The sequence below is a fragment of the Cygnus atratus genome, chromosome 23 (assembly GCF_013377495.2).
Source record: "Cygnus atratus isolate AKBS03 ecotype Queensland, Australia chromosome 23, CAtr_DNAZoo_HiC_assembly, whole genome shotgun sequence".
Taxonomy (NCBI): Eukaryota; Metazoa; Chordata; class Aves; order Anseriformes; family Anatidae; genus Cygnus; species Cygnus atratus.
Window position 1 is genome coordinate 6,322,044 of NC_066384.1, and position 19,709 is coordinate 6,341,752.

Sequence of the window (19,709 nt, forward strand, 5' to 3'; positions counted from 1 at the left end):
AAATTGGTACAGAAAGGTTGCCAACCGCAAAGCTCCAGCCCAGCTGCGTGTGGTGAGATTTGCATATCAGCGAGCTGGGGAGAAGGCTCAGTGCAGGCGGCACTTACCGCAAAAGATGTTTTTGTTCATTTCTGTGAGTGAATGTTTGTAAAGTCAGAGCCTTTCCCAAAACAATGGAGATAATCCTCCCATCTGGCCTGTCCTCCCAGGAGCTTTTATCCTCTCTCAGCACTTATGTCAAGGCCAAACTAAGCTGGTATCTCAGTGGATTAAAACCATTTTTTTTTTAGATTGACCACATGGAGGTATTTGCTCCTTGGCACTTGAGGAATGTGGTGCCGTGAAAGCATCCCACGTCCCTTTTCACCCTACGTGCTGCAAAGCATCATGTTGGAATGGTGCTACTGTGCAGGAAGCTCCTCCAGATCTACCGCATGACTGCCCAATTCCAGCCCAGGTGAAGGCAGGCAGCAATCATGACAGCAGCACAGCAGTGGGGTTGCAGGCTGGACATCAATGTCCCCATAATGTCCCCATAATCTACTCCTGCTTCATAATGAATAGAGTGGGTTTTTCTGCAGACGTGATTCCTAAGTAGCACCACTGCAGCAATCTCAGGTGCTCCTCTGGACAATAGTCAGGTCATCAGCTTATACAGGCTGTGTTCCCTGCCCCTTCTGCAAAATCATGGAAGAAGACTATACACATAGTTAGTGTATTTTGTTTGTTTTGTCTTGTTTTGTTTTGTTTTGTTTTTCTTGAGTCAGGATTTTTGTTTTCCAGTTTTACTTTACAGCTACACAAAGAAACCTCCTTTCAGGCCATGCAAGCTGAGATTCCCACAGCATCATCATAATCCAGAGCCTGGGGTTTTAAGGACTTTTGTAAGATTTGCTATCATGCTGATGCATTTCTGAAGCAAGCCAGAATCCCACAAAACAGCACTGTGCCTCAGCCCGAGCACCTTTTCTGCTTGCACAGGGTAGCTCTTTTGAGGATCTGAAATGCTCCTGGTTACACCTGATGATGACCAGATCCAGAAGATGTTGGTCTAAAACCATGGTGATGTAGGACATTAACAACATAACATCTTCATGGCCCCAGAAGTCATGACCCATGAGCTCAGGGACAGTCACTCATAACCCTTGGTTTGAAGGGCTGCAGAGGGTACCTTTATGCCCCCTTAGAACTTCTTGCCTTCTTTCCCATCTAGTTTTATCTTGCCGTGACACGGCCATGGAGGAAGTACCTTCAAAAGTGACATTGTGCCTGCAGCTTCTGGGTGCAATCACCTTTGGAACAGCCCAGGACACAAAGCACCATGAAACATTGAAGGGCTGGGTGCAACATGCCCTTCGCAGGCAAGCCCTTGTGCCTGTGTAGGTTTGTGCCTTAGGGTTGCTTTGTGGAGCTGGGTGGGGTACGCTCCCGGTTGCAGTTTCTCTGCCTGCAGGAATGTGTGCTCTCCATGAACTGTCATCTGAATAGTTATTGTTAAAAGTGCCTAATGTTAGCTAAGATTTGTGTTACATCATCTGTCTGTAGCACATGTACCCCTTCCTTAGGTGGCATCTGTCACCACGTAGATAAATAAGATGCCTCCCAGGGCTGCCACGACTCATAATTTTCACACCTCTCTCATTATGTCGTTAACCTAGGGCAGATCATCTTCTTAGTATTTCTGGGCCTGTTCATCCCTCTGACATAGCTAGACCAAGGCTTTGCTATATCATGTCCAGACAACCATAGCACAATGAGGCATCTGCTGCTGCGTGCAATTAGCTGTGCACAGCAGCCTGTCTCGCTGGCACTGAATTACAAAGGTTTGAGCCTAAAAACATGGTGAATTGAACAACTGCAAAAGCGGGGCAGAGGATGATTGAGACAGAGCTGTGTCTCCAAGGCACTTAACAGCCCTTCTCTTGGCTCATAACTTATCAGGGTAAACATTAGCAGCAGGACCAAAAACTGTTCATGATGGACTCCTTTCCTGCTTCCTTTGCACAGGCAACAGAATTGGGTTCTGCTGAGAGCGTGGTGAGAGCACCCAGAGCTGTGCTCAAAGTTGCATTGCTACCAGTGAAAGGCAAAGTTGACCTTCTGTGCTTTTCGTACCAAGCCAGATCAAAGCTGAGTTGGAAAAGCTTTTCTCAAGCTATTTAACTTTGCACAATGGACGGATCTTTGAAGGCAACAGACAACTTCAAATGTTTTGATTCTTGTGTGTCCAGTACTTCAGAAGGACATGGGTTTGGAGTGCAATGACAGACCCCCTCTGATGGCCAGGCATTCTGGCTCCCTGCCTCTTGACTCTGAACCCAGCGTTAACCAAACTCTTCAGTCATTTTGATGCTGTGGATAGTCTTTTGGGTAGAGTCAGATTGTTCAGATTCTTGGGCCCTTCTTGACTTAGGAAACATCTTGGATTCTGAAGCACAGTAATAACACACATTACTCCTCTCTGTGCTCAACTTTTTCCCTTGTTTTCACAAGGCATAAAGCTCTAGCTGACTCCAGGGACAAGGTGTCCTGCACATGCCATTCCAGTGGAGGTCCTCGGCTTTGAATTTCAATACTCTCACCCTCTGGTGGGACTACAAAGGGGAAGGTGTTCCCATCTCCCATCTCTCCTCCAGAAATCAGCTCTAAGGTGTGATAACACCCACTCACCTTCAGTTTGGTGTCCAGCCATGCATGGCCTCCTATGAACACCAACTTCTTCCTACGTATTTTTCTGTGTTTCTCATGCTTCCCTCACAAGCCTGACTTCTCCTTAGTGCCTGACCCTGTAGGGACCAGTTTGTCCCCACAATCACCCAACCTCACATTACACCTGCAAACACCAGCCTTCTACTCTTTCAGCTGAAAGCATTTGGAAACAAATGAGTGCTGTCATGTATAGAGCTCTGTATGTGTTATGACTGTTAATGTCTACAGCGATGTTAGATTTCAAATGACTGCTATTTAGAGACCCAGGCAGCCAATTTATGTTCACTTCGTTACAGATTATTACAGAGGGAGCGCATGCACGCGCACACACACGCTTCTCTAATGAAAACTACTTTTGTTCTTTCTTGTTTTGTTCTCTTACACAATAAAAAATCCTTCTGGCTCAAAGCACCTTTGCTCACCGCGTATAGAGAAACACACATTTTGCCAACAACTCTCCTGAAGAGACACCCTGCAGGGATATCCTGTCTACACTTTTCCTATCATTAAGCAGAGGGTGGAAGTCTGCATTTGGGGAGCTATCAAACACCCACCCTATTTGCCACTCTGCCAGTGTTATCAGTGTTTGTCCCTGTTCTGTTATGTGTCCTTCAGTGTATTGCTGAATTCCTTTCCAAAATGTCATAAAACAACGGGGACAACTCTGTTGTTTTAGGAAAGAGGAGAACATTCTGAGTACGGTGGAGAATGTTTATGCCATGGGGATGTGCACGTACCTCGTGTAGGATGTCTGCCGTGCAGCAGCAGAAATTTGAGTGTTTAAAGGCCTGGGGTGTAGACAGTTTCATGTGCACTCCTTTGGAGGAACGTCAGCACCTAGGCACCTAAAGCACCTACAGTGTTAGGTGGCAGCTGAGGTTTTAGGTTTCTCAAGGATGCCTACATGCTAGGCTTGAGCACTTAATCCCCTCTGGATTTAGCTCTTTGGACATGGTGAGCTGCTTGTGCACAAGCCCTAGAGAGACTCTTAAACTAGGCGTTCCCCACTTTCTGTTTTGTTGGCAAGACCTGATCCATTAGGCATTTGCAGAGCCTGCCAAACCCACACAAAAGACAGCAGAGACGAGCCCTCAGACATGTGTGTGTACTAGTAGACTCCAAGCCCAGTGGTTACAGCACTTCCCTGGGCTGTGGGAGAGGCCAAGTGTGAATAACCACTTTACCTATTTTATGCTGTGGCTATTGAGCACAGAGCCCTCTTGGTAGGAGACAATGAGGTTACCTGGGATGGTCTTTTTCATATCTTCCCTTCTATTTCGTACAACTAAGTTGATAGTGCTTAAAGTAGAGGCTTGAAAACAAGTGTCTGAAGAGTGAGCTTACTGGATATGGTGAGAAGGGAGGGAACCTCTTGAAGGATCTCATCTATTGTGAGAAAAGCCTAATCAGTTCTTCTACTGAACTTTTGGAGACCATTCACAATTAACAATTGTGAGAGCAGCACTTTGCAGATTTGCAGTCTGAGACAAAAGCACTTCTGAACATTCAGCTTATGTTTCTAAACGTTTTTGGTCTTGCCATGCTGACAGAAAAATGCCTAAAATTTTCAAATCTATGTTTTCACATTTCCCAGGGCCCTGGAGGAAGCTTGCAGAAGAAAAATGGTACTGAACACAGTTTTCCAATGTAGCTGATTTGGAGTTCTTTATAGTCATCAATTTATTGAGCTTAACAGCTTTGGTGTCAGGCAGATGAGGATTATTGCAGAGAGGAAAATGAAGGGACTTGGAAATGTAGGTCTGCGGGAGGGCAGTGAGAACTGCATCTGCTTTATGGCTGAGCCAAACTAAAACAGAGCCCTCTGAAGAAAACAGCGAGAGGGATTGACCATGCAGGAGGCAGACCTGCTCCAATGAGAGGGGAAGGGAAAGCAGTGGTGGAAGGATGGGGCTTGCTGAGGCTCTGGTGTGTGGGAGCACGGAGGAGCAAAGCCTGGCCAGGTGGAGGGGAGTTCAGAGGAGGTTACTGGGGTTTGTGGACAACCTGTTTGGAGACATGGCTCAGGACACTTTGCTGCCTTGTTCAATGGTTTCCAGTGAAAGTGCCCAGACCATACTTTAGTAAAAGCCCCCAAAAGTGAGGCAGTGATCACCCCAGGGACTAGTGAATTTCTTGCTACCTCCTCAGGCTACTTCCCTCTGTGGAGGTGGTGGTGGGGTGCAGGCTGTGCCCAGGGTGGGAGGCAGGTTTGGTCTTGCTCACTGGCAGCACGATGGAGCCTCAGTGGCTGAAGAGAGGGATTTTCATAGGAGGTTGCCTGGAAGTTCCTATGAAGGTTTTGGGCATCCTTCCTCTCAGCACCGTAAAAACCCTCTCATCCCCCATCCCTCCCCGTGCCAAGCTCCTCCATCATCTAGAGAGACCCCATGGACTGTGGCAATGCTGAGCAGGCGGAGCACGCAGCTCCGCATGATTCACACCAGAGAAAACCACCCCGTAAACACTGCAGAGGCTATTTTGAGGAATCTGAGATAAAAATAGAAACTTCTCCGGGGGAGCCGAGTCCTTTCACCTCCTTTGCTGCTCATCTGCCTTGTTTTCCCCTGGACCTTCCATTATCTCCAGTGACAAAGGATATGTCTTGTGGCATCCAAGAGCCAACACATCAGACATAACTAATGCATGGCCTTCACAGCAAAACCGCTCAATGGCAACACTGCTCCCTGCTCAGCAGCACCCGTTGGAGACCTGGTCTCTGAGCTGGGGTCAGGGAGCTCAGACCTGTCACAAACAGCCAAGGAGTTTTTAGAATAAATAGACAAAACAATGAGTGGCAAGAAAAAAGGAGATTTCCTTCTTTCTTCTCTTCTCCACCATTCTTCTATTGGGACATAGAAACAAAATGAGATTTAGAAATACAGTTATTTTGGATGAATAACAAACACAAACAGTGGCCAACACATTGTTAAACATCCTTTACAAATATATTGGTTGTACTGAAAACACCAAATTAACAACAAAACTGACAAAATTAATCATCATTATGAATTTGCAGTATCTCATTTCTACAGTTTTGAAATGGATTATTTTTCTGTTCTGTTTAAATTTACTTTTCAAAGTGATTTTTTTTTCAGTATACTAGAATTATTTTTCAGACAAAACAGTTGTAAGTATTTGCTCAGAATAATACCTTTTGAGACCTGACCTAACATCACTTTTCAAAATTCTGCTTTATATGAAATTCCTCATAGTTTTACACCTTTTTGTACTGGAATAGAAAATTGCAGAATTCCTAGTGAAGTAGAAAATCAAGTTGCAACCCTTAGCTCTGATCCCTCTGGACTTACAGTCAGATACCAATAGTTATAATATAAACCAGCCTCTAAGAATTGAAGTTTCATGGCAGGCTGGTTAACCAGTAACTGAAATTATGGTTACATCTGTCCAAGGGCAGAGACATACAGCAAAAAGACACTGCTAGCATAGACTGATCCCTTGCCAAGTTTGTGTTGTGATTCCTCAGCACCTAATTATTCCTACTTTAATTAAAATTTCTTGTAAAACTTTCGTTGTTTCCTTCCCTAAATGATCTGCTTCTGTAGACTGGAGTCTCTCATCTCCTACCAAAATTGCAAATGGAGCTGGATGGAAATTATGACCTTCTTAGTTTGCTGGAAATGTTAGTATTTTTTCAATCCAAACATTTCGTATTTCTTTTAAAAACAAGGTGTCTTAAAAAGTTGCAAGTCTGATAGAAATTTTGCATTTTCACAGGACAAAATGTTTCCATTACAATATTGAACCCTTCTGAGCAAATAAAATGAAATTATTTCAATCGTTTTGAAACAAATTGCAAGACAGAGAGCTGAAATGATTTTACTAAATGTAACAAATTGTCCTATTCAAAAGCTTGATTTTTTTTTTTTTTATTCTGCTCATAGTGTGGAGGGAAAACTCAGATACTCTAAGCATTCAAATTTGTCAGTGTTCCAGCATCTGCTCTTCTCCTTGGAAAATCTCTGCAAACTCTTCAGGTACAGCCATGGGTTTATACATTGTTCAGAACAATGGGATCTGTCCTCCAGGTGGCACAAATCAATACATCAATACATCAATAAACCATATCAATAATTAATAATTAACCACATATACCTGTGCTGAGGTTTAAAGGGCAAATACTTACATCTTAACTGTTTTCTTTGTTTTTCTTCAACCTATATTTAACTTCTGCCTTACTCTCTTATATTAGCTTCTGTCTGTGATTGAGTTTTGCAGCATCAGGAGCTGAAATGCTTACCCCATTTATCTTCCCAGAAAACAACCTAGAAAGCAAGATGTGGAATGGATAGAAGGTGCTGGCTAAATAGAAACTAGGTGCTTAAGGAGGACTTCAAGCATATATGTCATCTGCTGGTATGGCTTACCACATATATTGCTATCTGCAACCTGGAACTCCTTGGCATTTGCAGAAAGCAGCTGTTGCAGAGGAGCAGAAAGGGATCTTTGCACCTCTCCGGGTGGTAGGAACCCCATTGAACTTGTCTCAGCTGGAAGTAGCTATGTTACACAAGCTGTTCTCTTGCACTTGCTGCAAAGGATTGATATCATAAAGCAGTTAGCGATAGAAGACAGCTCTGAGGTGGTGATTAATTGCATTACACCTATTGTAATTATAAATTCCAGGTCACTCATCATTCTGAAAATCTGAAGGAGTTCAACCATCAGGGTGGAGTAAATGCAGACATCCATATTAAAGTGTTCCAATGAACACCCAACGTACAAGGAATGTCTCCATGGGCTGTCTAAACACACACTGTGCTTTTCTTTTCTTGCCCTTTGGGCAGAGAAAGTATGTAATCAGACAGGCACACAGGACAGATTTGCAATTGTCATTCAATTTAACTCCATAAAAAAAAATTCTTACCTGCAAATGTTCCCCTTTGGCACAACTTTTCCATCCACAGAAAAAGGGTGAACATGCTTTTGCTTCCCAGGTAGTGAGGAAGGAATATGATGGGTCCCTATGTTTTTGAAAGAAGGAGTAAACCATGCTGAAAAGTACAGAAAATTTCTCGGTGTGGGAGAACTGCAAGTTTTTACTAGTGTATCTCTCTGCAAGAGCTCACATAGAAAAAGGTGTCAGCAGCAGAACATTTATTACAACTTTAAAATAACAATGGGAAAACCAGACTAGATCAGATCTGTGGGCTGTGGCAGTACGAGAAGGAGATGCTGAAGGGGAAGGTGGACAAGTCCTGCTGCAAGGAATAGGGCATTGTCAGCACCTGCTGTAGGTCTCATCTGAGCCTGATGTACTAGGAGAGTCTCAATATACGAAGTTGAATGTGCTTTCCAAAGTTAATCACACATTGTTGTATTCACAATATCACCAATTTAGCTAGTCCCTTCCAGGAACTGATTCAGACTGGTCCTAGAGGCAATCTTGCCCTTACATTTTCATTAGCAGATTCCTGAATTGCAGTGCCTCAGGGGCCTCCTCTTACCTGACAGACTTACCAAGGCAGACCCATCATGGTCATAACCCCAGTGATACCAGACTTGCCCTCTTTAAATGACTCCTGAGACCTCTAGTTAAAGTGGAGAAGTACTGAGGAAAGGCAGCATGTTTTTATTTGATGCCTGCCCTCTCCGTTTGCTATCTCATAGCCACTCAAGACAGCTGTAAATTTAAACTCAGCTGGAAAAGTGGTAGGAAAAGTGGCAGGAAAAAAAAAAAAGTATCAGGAAAGTGCTCCCTGCAGAGCAAAGCTAGTGGCTTTGTATCCTCTACAGGCAGGAAAGGTCTGAGATAATTCCTTCATGCCCAGGGGTCAGCACTGCCACAGGGACAGACACTTTCTGGGCGATGCTACTCCTCTCCTGGTCCATGCAAAGCCTGTCCAGCTGCTGCTCCTTGCCCCCTTCCCACCTCACTGGGAAGGATGGAGGCAGCATCTTCCATCCTTCTGGCTGATCTCTCCTCCTCGCTTCACCTTCCTGGGGGGATTTCTGCCCACCTTGTGGTGTGGAGAGATGGGGGCAGCAGGACAGATCTCACAGTTTCCAAAGGCAGACCCAATGCCTGGGGCCAGGCTGCCTCTCTCCATGTCTGTGAGGGACAAAGGATTTCTCTGGAAAGTCCAAGGATGGGGAAAACACACAAATATCTAGAAAATTGGACTGTGGTAAACAACCCCTCGTGTTCTATTCAGGCGTTGATAATGCAAACCACCGACATAGAACAGGGACAAATCTATTAGTAAACCATGCAGGCGCTCGGGTCTTAAAGCTTCTTTTCTTTAAGGTTGCCATTTCATGACTGATTTACAGTCATTCAAGTCCTTTTTGCTGTTGAAAAAGTAATCCCATGTCCAGCACAGCTAGGCAGTCCTTTCTCTCCCTTGTACTCACACCAAAGTTCAAAAAAAAAAAGAAAAAGAAAAAAAAAGGAAAGTGACAACCTAGAGTTGCTGTGATCCACACAGAGGCTGACCAGGCTCTTGCAGAACAGATTTTGGACAGGTGGGAGCTGCCTGGATTTTCAGTAATAGCCAAACAATGACCGAAATTTGTCAGTGACTGAAATTTGTCGGTGCCTGCAAGGATTGCTTGGCTACCCCAGTCTGAGCATGGGACTAGTCCCGGTCCAAAGAAAGGAGCCAGGGGGAGTTCAAGAGCTGTTTCAGAAAATGCCTGGGTGCTTGGAGCACATTCCAGGTCACTGTCCATTGACTTGAAGCCAAAATAAAAAAGTGAGGTTAGGATATGGAGGATGCCCTAGTATTACTCATGCCATTCGATAGCCTTAAACTAGGCTGAAATTCTCCAGACCCTAATGTTTGGAGAGGATGGGGTCACCTAAGTTCCTTGCCATTCTCAGCACTTTTCAAACTATAAGGACAAAGCTCCGTAGCAATGCTTTGTAGGCTCAAAGCCCTGGGTAGCAAATGATGCTTCTGCCCCTTTGCCCTTACAAGTATCCAGACCCTCACATGCACCCTTCTTCGTAGGGTGAAATATATTGTTCAGACAGCTCAGTCCTCAGCCTCCGAACGTCAGTGTTGCTCTAATGAAATTCCTTGTAGTCACCAGAAAGCTGCAATTTCTAAAAATTCATATGTTGATGGGGGGAGGAGGGGACACAACTCTCCCAGAGGAAACCTTACTTGACAATGTCGTCTTCCTATACTTCCTAACAGAGACTCAGTGGGGGATGACAAACTGTGGAAAAATTTTACTAATGTCCCAGGACAAGAATTATGATTATTTGCTGGGCTTCCACCCACCGTGGGGAATTCTGGCTTGTGACATCACCCCATTGTTCCCGCCGGTGCCAAAAACACACCGGGATCCCGTCTTCTCAATGGTTAAAGCGCTTTCCTGTTTGCTCGTTCCTGGTTTCCAAACAGCGCATTTCATGAATGCTGCACGGGACGTCTCTTTTCTTGAGCTGTTTTGTCCCTTTCGTCATGTCTGCCTGGAACTCTTCACAATGAAGTGAACAATGTATTCCTACAGTCAGAAACAAAAGGGAAAAAATAACTGCAGGAGGCAAAGCCCATCTTTGGCATTTAGGACCCTGTGTACAGCTTTGTTCCTTCTTTGGAAGCCTTGTTTGTGTAGCCCGGACCCGTCCCTCTGCTCCAGCCTGTTGTTTTTCTTAGCAGTTTTAGCGTGGTGATAATGGCAGGAGTGTTGGCCCTGGGAAACCGTGTCCCCTGCTCTTTGTCAGGGGCGCAGGGACAGTCACAGGAGCAGCTTTTCTGTGGCCAGGAGGACAGGGAGAACCACCGCTCTCGGTCCAGGCTGGACCTCCCAGCCCATGGTACAAAGGGGAATTGAATGCTTGGCCTAAAATGAGGAGCTGCTTTTGAAATGATAGTTACATACCAGGGTAATAATCTGAGGGGATGGTTGATGCTGAAACAGCTGTTTTGCCTTATGCTTAGAAGGTGTTCTCTGCAAGCCTACAGGCAAATTGCTTTGTAAAAGTCGTCATTTATTACATGGAAATTCTGTAGTCCTGTACAAAGCTGTCAGAGCACAGTCAGTTCAAAACTGTCCTGGTCAATGCAATCCCAATCCCACCTCTGTAAGGCTCCTGCATGCCTCTCACAAGCAGAGATCTTCGTCCATAACTCCACATCCTTTAAGATCTTTGAAGTACTGGTGCCAAACATCCATACATATGATGGTCAGGTTTGTGCCTGCTCAACACAGTAGGGTATTTCCTGGAGAAAAAAATGAGTTCAAACTCCATTCAGTAAGCATATATGAACAAGAGGGTGTAACATTTGCTCCATTTTCTGCAGCAGTGTAAATCACTCTCGGGATTTATGAGAGATGAACAAAACAAGTGAGAGATCTTGAATGAAAGGCCTGGTTTGTAAAGTTATTTTTGTACCTGGCATTAAAGGCAGATACCTAGCAGATAACCCAGCACTTGTCTTCTTCTAGTAACACAGCATAAGAGCTTTACAGATACAAGTACCTTCAGGTGCTTCTTGGAAATGTAGGCTAATTGACAAAGCTATGGACACAAAAGGAGTCTGGTAAAGGAAATACCTTGAACCCAGATCTCCAAAACCTCAAGTTAACTTGGGACTCTTCTTCCCTCCCAGAGGAATGAGAAGTTTTCATGCAAAGAAGTTCTCTGCTGATCCTTTCAGTAAATGAATCCTGGAAAGGCATATAACCATGGCTCTGCCTCATGCTTTGTGCAAATGACTGGTAGCACCCTTTCTAAGAAAGTGCCCCTTCTTCAAGCAAAATGATGTAATTCATTCCCCAGCCTCTGTGTTACCTCTGTGTGGGTAATTACTGCTGTGTTATCTTCCCCACGTCGAGAATATCTTCTTTCATCCTGCAGTGACCAGAATGAGGATCACAGAAATTGGAGCCAGGGCAGATTTATTAAATCACTGAATTGGCATCTGGAATGTCATCTAGTATCTAAACTCAGACGTAAGTCTGAAACTTGGCACAGCTGGAATATGGGCTGTAACAGGTAACACTGCTATTGTACTTCCCTATTGTCTTTAGAATTATTGTTGCATTGGTACAGAGGTCAAAATCTTCCCTCCTTTTGCTTCTGCATGTTTGCTGCCCACACAGAAGTGTTATTTTATCAGTTGCAACTTTTTCTCATTTTTTTTTCTTTAAAGTTTTCATTATTCCTGATTTTCTCTCTCTAATGTTTCTTCTGCCTTGATATTATAGCTGCATCCCCAGCTGTATGTTTTTCATCTTTCCGGGCCTCCTGTGTCCCCCTCACTTCATCCCCACTCAATAAATGGAGCTCTCTGCTGTATCTATGATCTCATGTGCCATCAGGATCAGAGCTGTTTGGTGAATAGAGCAATAATTTCCCCCGAGCATATTATTTTGATTCCACTATGGATTTTCCCCAGCACACAACTTTTGTGTTCATTTCCATGAATACAGAGAGGGATTCACCCTGCTGCTTGGTCAGAGTGAATGTTAAAACCTGTCGTCATTGCTAGCAGGAATGCAATCGTAACCCATTTTATTGCCATGAGATGCAGTGAGCAGAAGCTATTGCTCAGGTGAAATCAGGTTTCCACATCCTGGCTCACTGCATTTTTCTTTCCACTCCTCCACTGTGCATTAGACCTCACACTGAATCACTGTAATTCACATCAGCTTGTATCTTTTCATGACAACAGTGTAATAAAAACCTAAATAGTTCATAGCAAACAGATAAAAATACACTCCCTTTCTTAAGAAACCTTGAGAAAGTCGAGCACAGTAGTAGGCTTTTTTTTTGTTGTTTTGTTTTGTTTTTGGCTTTTCTAACCAGCTTGTGCTCTTAGGCGGGCTCCACTCCCAAGATGTGCTCAGGATCTGTGAGGCCAGGAGCTGTCTCTCTGAGCCGGAGCGATGGCCCCAGGTGACGCGCGGTGCCTGGGAGCTGCTCCCACCCCTGCTGTGGTCAGCACCCAGCGCTCTTCTGGAGGACAGTTCCCTACCCCTGCATGAAGCACCTGATGGGCAAGACAAAGTGGCTTTACCTGGCTCCTCATGCACTCCAGGAGTTGCCTGGTATATTTTACATTCTTCGAATTCTAAAAATGTGCAGGTAGTGTTGAGTATGCTGTTATTGATGTTGAAGCAAAATCAGGCAGCAGTCAGGCAGTTTTACTGCAGACAATGCTAATTGCTCAACCTAGCAAAAGACTTTAAACTGATTTGATAAAAAAAGAGTGAGAAGGAAAGTAGAGACTGTAAATTTCATTTAAGAGATGTACCTTACTAAACGGAGTAACAATTTAACCTGAAGTTTACTTGCCTTGAATTATGCTTACTGTACCCGGGTTCAATCAGCCTTCCCCTGTGGAGCAGTTTAGCCTGCTGATTTCTGCCTTTGCACTTAGATTTTGGGGTTTGGGGCATTTTTTTTGCCATGCCCGGAGGAGCAATGCGGAGCTGCAGGAACAAGGGTGACCCTTGCGGGGACACGGCCGGGGGCAGCCCCATGCGTGGGGCAGGGAGCAGCGGGCTCCCACGGCGCTGCGTGCACCCCTCCCGCTCCATCTGCCGGCCGCGGCTGCACACTACGGCCTGCCCGTACTGCTGCCGGCAGCGTGGGAGGCAGCAAACCCCACTCGGGGCGCCCCCCACGGGGGGAAAAACCTGCGCACAGCCGCCTATACACACCACACCCACGCATCAAGCAGCCCCCGCCGTCTCCCCGCGTGGGAATTTGCCCCGCACCGTCCCCATCCCCACGCCGCCCCTCGGGACGGGGCAGCCCACGCGTGTTTCTGGCAGCTGGGGGGAGCGGCGGGGCTGGCGGCGTGCCGAGGGAGGTTGGAGCGAGGCGGGAGGTGGACGAGGGCGGCCCCGGGGGCCGCCACCGCCCCCCACGCGTGCCCGGGTCCCGCTGCGTTCCCCCGCGGCCGTTTCACGCGGCGGGGCGGAGCGCGGCCGTGACGCGGCGGCGGCGGGGCTATAAAGCACCTGCCGGGAGCCCGCTGCCTCCAGACGCGTCCCGGCGGCTCCGGGAGAAGCACCGTGGGGCAGGAGGACAGGGGAAAAGCAGAAGGGGGAAAAAAAAAATTTGGAGGAGGAAAAAAAAAAAATTTAGAAATCCTCCAAGTCTCTCTCCTGCCAGCTCAGCCCGTTCCTACGAGTCCCGCGGCCATGCCCAGCCACCCCACCGGTGCCGTGCTGCTGGCGCTCGCCCTCTGCATCCTCCTGGAAGATGGTGAGCCTGGGCTGGGGAGCGGGGCAGGAGGGTGCCCCGTGGGGGGCTTTGCGTGGCAGCTCTGCTGTGCCCCAGCTGCCGGGGTTATTCAAGTCCTTGGTGAGCCCGAGCAGCCGGGCTGCACCTCTTGCTTGCATATTGAAATCGCCCTAATGCTTGCCGGGGGTGTAATTGCAGAGGTGTAATTGCAACCGGTGCTCCGGTGCTCCACACCAAGCCTGCAACTCATCCCTTCCTCCTCCTGCTGCAGGTATGGGCCAGCCTCCTCTGGAGTCCCACCTCGCCGCGGCCAGTGCGGCGCACCTGAGGACCAAGCGATGTTCGTGCAACAGCTGGCTGGATAAAGAGTGCATTTACTTCTGTCACCTGGATATTATCTGGGTCAACACACCTGGGTAAGTCTGTGAATAGTTTTTTTGGGGGGATGGCTCTGTGGATGAGTGACAGGGCTTTCTGATCCAGGATGGGCTTTGGTTAGAGGAGGGTGAGAAAGGGTCCCAGCCCCGTGAGGTTCTTGCAGCACCTGCACTGCAGAGCATTGTGAGTTCAGCCCTTCCCAACTTGTGGAAAGGGACAAGCTGTGCTTCTGCTCAGGATTTTCAGCATAACCCACAGGCAAGGGGGATGAAAGCACAGGGCGCTGCCTCCCCATGGCTTTATCTTTATTTGAGATTTGTACCTCTGCAAGGCAAAAGCAATACCAAGATGTTATAACTGCAAGACAGATAAGTTACTTTACCCTCTTGCAAACTGTAACCCTGCCTGCTGCCTGCCAGCATTGTTAATGAGACAGTGGTGGGTTGGCACTAAAGTCCCGTGGCTGCCAAGTCCTGCCCTCAAGAATGCTAAAGCAGCTTTCTGTGCAGTTTCAGACCAATGGCCAACGCTTTGTAGCAAAACACATGTACTCAGGTGTGGTTATAATCATGCTTGCTAACATGCAATTACAACTCACTGCTTGCTCGGTGAATAGTTTCAATCACTGCCAATCCTAAACCCTCTGGGAGGGTAGATTGTGATCAGAGATGGAGCGGGAATGCACACATGCTAACAGCTCTGAAAGCACGCTGTGAGCAGAAGAACCTGTTATGGCTCCAAGACATCTTGATTTGTACTATGTCCTGTGCGTAAAAAACTTCTGGGAGAGGGACAGCCTTGACATCTCCATGCTTGAGAAATTGGCCACTCGCTGCCGGAGTGGCTGGTGAGCTGAGGCAGCCGCGCTCCTCGTGCTCTTCATCACCCTAATCGTCTGCCAGCTCGCCCAGCCCAGCCCGTGCAGCAGCCCTTGCGCAGGCGCTCAGGTGCTGCAGCAAGGAGAGAAAATGCCACTTGCAACCCAGCACACGCTGGCACAGCAATCTCCTTGGGAGGGGTAGGGTAAACAGTAGGTGGGAGAGGAGCTGGAGTTTAAAGGCTTTAAATTATCAGTGGCCTTTTCACCTTATGTCTATAGATGAGTCTTTTATTATGATGATGTTGGCTTGGCTGCCACCCAAGACTACGTTATAAACCTGGTGGCTAATAAAAAGTTAGTTGCATAGCTGATTTCTCTTGTTTTCAACAGACACACCGCTCCCTATGGCTTGGGAAGCCCGCCAAGGCGGCGCAAGAGGTCGCTCAGCAGGTGCGAGTGCTCGCACTCAAGGGACAGCATCTGTACCAACTTCTGCCAGCCGAAACCCGGGTGAGTTGAGGGGGTCCTGGGGATGCTCCTGGGGGCTGCTCAGCGAGGGTGCAAATGGGCGGCTGAAGGTTGGAGCTACAGTAGCTCTCCTGCCTCCCTGCAGCTCTTTGCATACAGCTGGAACTTGTCTAGTGGCTTTCATACCCCTCCCAAGAAGCCCTGGCAAAGTGTCACCAGGGTGTTTTTGTTGTACAATAGTCTCTTTACTAGCTGATATGAAGCAATGTTACTCCATCCCTCCTGGTGCCAGCAAGCTGAGGAAGTGCTGGGTGTGCTGGTGGGAAGGGAGGTGCTGGCAGCCCTCTGGGAGAGGGGCGAGTGGGGGGCGTGAAGCTGCTTTGGGATGCCACTGTCTCTGAGCTGGGACTCGAAGTCAAATACCTTCTGTAGCATGCTGTGTCTATCGTGCACACTCTCACTGGTCTCACTGCAGCCAGCAGTATAGAGTGCATCCTCTATGGGAGTGGGGGGCGGAGGAGCGAAGTTATTGTAGAGATGTCATTAATTTCTTATCAAAGCAATAGTTGAAACCCCCAGTCATTAAATATGACAATGAATTGAGCAAGGTCTGACAAAAGAGGATAGCAGTAAAAGTGAGCTATAGATAACTCAAATAGCTGCAATTAACCCTTCAAAAATATGCATTGAGCTGTCTTAGGCTGTCACTGGTGACGTTAGAGTAGCATTCCCCCAGTCCCTGCTGTAGCATGGCTGCATGCCTGTGGCTTATGCATCTCTTCTTGCTCCTTAGGTACCGCCAGAGTCTGAAGCTCCCAGCAAGCTCTGGAGCATCGATGAAGGCTCCGCAAAGCGATGATAGGAAGCCTTCCCCTCACAGCCTGCTGAGAGCTCTCAGGTAAGCGTGCCATTTAAACCCACTCTGAATTTATCTCATAAGTTCTTGAAAATCTGGGGCTATGACCCCAGTAGTTGCTACTTGGATTTTGCTTGGCTTCCCCCTCCTCCCTCCCTTTAAATTAGTGGACTTGACCATTTCTGCTGTGTAGAACTGAAGGCTAACAGCTGAGGGAACCTTTTTTATTTTTTATTTTTTTGCCTCCTCCCGCACTAGAGGAATACTCCATAATATAATTCTTGATTGGAGTGGGAAGTTCCTCTGATAAGGGATGGGTGGTGTATAAGAGAGAGAGGTATGTCATCCCATAAGAAAATGGTTAATTGAGTAGCAGCTTCAGATCAAAGCTCTTCTTACATCCAATCACTGAACTGTGGAACTCAGTGCTGGAAGAGATCATGGATTCCAGAAGTGTAAAGGAATTAAAGGGTGGTGGTAAATTCAAGGTGGATTGTTCCACTGGTGGCAGTTAAATCAGATGCAATGGGAACAATATTTGAAAGGCAGATCTGGGAAAGCCCCAGCTGGGCCATCCCAGCTGAAAAAAGGGTATTGGGCTGTGGCTTAATACAGCTGCAGCTAGAAATTTCCACTCTTCTTTCCCCCTTCTTCTGACTCACAGAAACAACAACAAAAAAATGCCGACTGGTTGACAAAAAGCATAATATAGCCTGTTGCTGAGAATTGGGAAAATGAACTGGAGAATGAACCTCTTATCTCTTCTGCTCACAGGGATCTTGCTGTTTCCAGCCTGCAGTTCAGCAAGCAGCAGCGCTATTCTCAGAGGAACGCTCAGCCAACAGTTTTGCCTTGGAAGAAAAGCATCTGGAAGAAGAAGAGATAAGGAACAGGTGCAAACCAAGTTCGCCAGAAGAATCTGGAGTCCTGTGGGTGCCGCTAACTCCGCTGTTGGTAGTTAGAGCTGAAGGAAAGGCCATGAGCAGAGGGGGGAAGAAGTGGAAGTCTCCATGCTGCTGTTGCGTGAACGAGTACTGCATGCACTCCAGAGACTGTCATAAAGGGAAATCAGTGTCTCTCTATACAGTCATAGATGTGTCATGGAGCTGAATTGTGCCTTTTTGGATCAGGCAAGGGTCTTACTGGTAGAGTACTTGCTTAACTCTGCACTGGAGTTCTAGGCAGACGGTCAGCCCACTCTGGGAGGTCAAATCACTTCCAAACCAAACAGCTCTGGGCAGTCTGGACCTGGCAGCACTGAACGCCCGTATCACTGGCCTGGTCTGCCCTGCCTTTGGACCAAATTTGAGCACGGTTCCAGCTTGGCCCGCTTCAGACATGGTCTGGTAGATGGGCGTAAGCTGCCTCCAGCGTGGCCTGCCTCTGGGCCCACCTTTGCACTTTTTTCTCTTGTCAGACAGTGCAATGTGCATATGAATGAGACTCCCATGGTAAAACAGCTCCCAGTTTATATAAAAAGGTGTATCATCTTGAAGCCTGAAAGCCAACTGAGTGGTCAGTGGCATTCTTTGGCTGAGAAGTTCACTGAAGGGCCATCCTACAGTGGCTCTTCAGGCAGATGATAGCTTGCTTCCACTGGAGCTTACACCAAACCCAAGCATGGCCCCTGCCACCAGCAGAGTGGCGTCTGGGGGGGAGGCTCACGCAGAACCAAATTTCATTGGCAGCTTCTGGCCCTGCCATGCAAGAACCCTGTGCATGGAGCCCCGTGGAGCCCTGGGGAGGGAGGGTCCGAGGTAGAGATGAGCTGCTGGTCTGGGTGGGGTCAGTCCTGTGAACCTGGCTCATTGACTGGGATGTACTCTTAGTGGGCAGAGCTCCTCCAGCTCTTCACTCCATATCCCAGCTTGCTTTCAGCTCTGCCTGAAAGGAAGGGCTTGGGGCAGAGAAGATTGGTGGTGGGGAAACGGCACGCAAAGGCTTGCTTGCTGCTTTGCTTAGATCAGGTTTCTGAGTCAGACCCTATATAACAAATAACCAGTATATGGAAAGCATGTCGCTATGAGAAGTGTAACCAGAATAGGCAAGAGGCAGCCAGGTGGGATTAACAAGGAGAAAAGGATCAGTAGGAAGAGAACATAGCACTGTCTGCACAGCTTTAGAAGAAAGGGTTGGACTTAAACCCACGCCAAAATTATGGATGCTTCCCCAGAGCAGCACTGTGATGCTGGCTCGGAGGAGGGAAGGAATAATTTGGAATTAACACTGAGCCCAGAACCTAGAAACCCATATTCTAGGCAAACAGTCTCAAGGCTCTGGAACTGTATTGCGAATGCACTTTTGCTTGCCTGGGCAGATTAACTTCTATTATAAATTGTGGCTGCAACTGTCATCTGGTTAGTGCAGATAAATAATTACTGTCCTGGATCCACTGTTGGGTCCCCCTTGCTGCCCAGTCCAGTATTACACATGAGCATTTAAAAAGACTGCTTGAAGTTGGTGATGGACCAAAATCTGTGGTTGTTGCAAGTGTAGTCCCATTGGACATACAAAATACTTCCTTGATTTTGCTTTAAGCCCTAGAGAGGGGGGAAAAATGAGACCAATTGATTGTATTGTAAATGAAACAACAGGCTAATCATTTGGTCCCCAAAGCTGCAGTGAAACTTTTTTCTATTTGACGTTCTGAAGGTTTGAGTCATTTGGAAAAAAAAAATTAAAAAAATCCTGAAAGGGTTTGTTCCAAAGGAAACTTTGCACATGGTTTAATGTGAGCCTAGTAATTTAAAATAAAACTACTGCTGTAAAGTACTATGTATATCTCCTTATGTGCATAATGTCTCATCTTTAAGTGACTGATTGCACACCTGCCATATGTAGCATCCTGACATCTGTATATTTATTTAAATCTATTGATTTTTAGATGGTAATTTGCAAAGTTTAATTTGTAATAAATAATGACAAAACTCAATATGATTTTTCTTCCTTATCCGATGGTTGGGTGATGGTGAATGAAAAACAATAACAAAAAAATCACAAATGGACAAAAGCACCATTACAGAGGATGGGACAGCAGAGCTGGGGGAGAAAGCGGATGCTGTGCATTCTTGTGAATGGTCCTGAAGAAATTTTGTTCTCCGCAAGTCCTTTCATCTAACTTAAAAATTCCTGTACTTAAAAGAAATGCCTCGTTCCTCTCCAGATGGCAATATAGATGTGAAATGATCCTGAGCCTGGTGTGCTTAGGGCTGTGGGTGCTGAGAGCAGCTTGAATCCTTATGCTAAAAGATCTAGTTAATGTTTTCTCGTGGTAGAATCCTTTGCCTCAAATCACTTTAGCAGGTCTGGCT

The 19,709-nt window shown here is 46.7% G+C and overlaps 1 protein-coding gene across 1 annotated transcript; it reads left to right on the forward strand.

The window, feature by feature from the left end:
- The first annotated feature begins 13,678 nt into the window (after nt 1-13,678).
- On the forward strand, nt 13,679-19,328 carry EDN2 (endothelin 2). The gene is made up of 5 exons (XM_035565087.1): nt 13,679-13,897; nt 14,148-14,292; nt 15,465-15,584; nt 16,336-16,440; nt 17,173-19,328. Exons 1-5 carry the CDS (start codon nt 13,834-13,836, stop codon nt 17,282-17,284), a joined length of 546 nt encoding a protein of 181 aa, XP_035420980.1. The 5' UTR covers nt 13,679-13,833; the 3' UTR covers nt 17,285-19,328.
- The last annotated feature ends 381 nt before the right edge of the window (nt 19,329-19,709 follow it).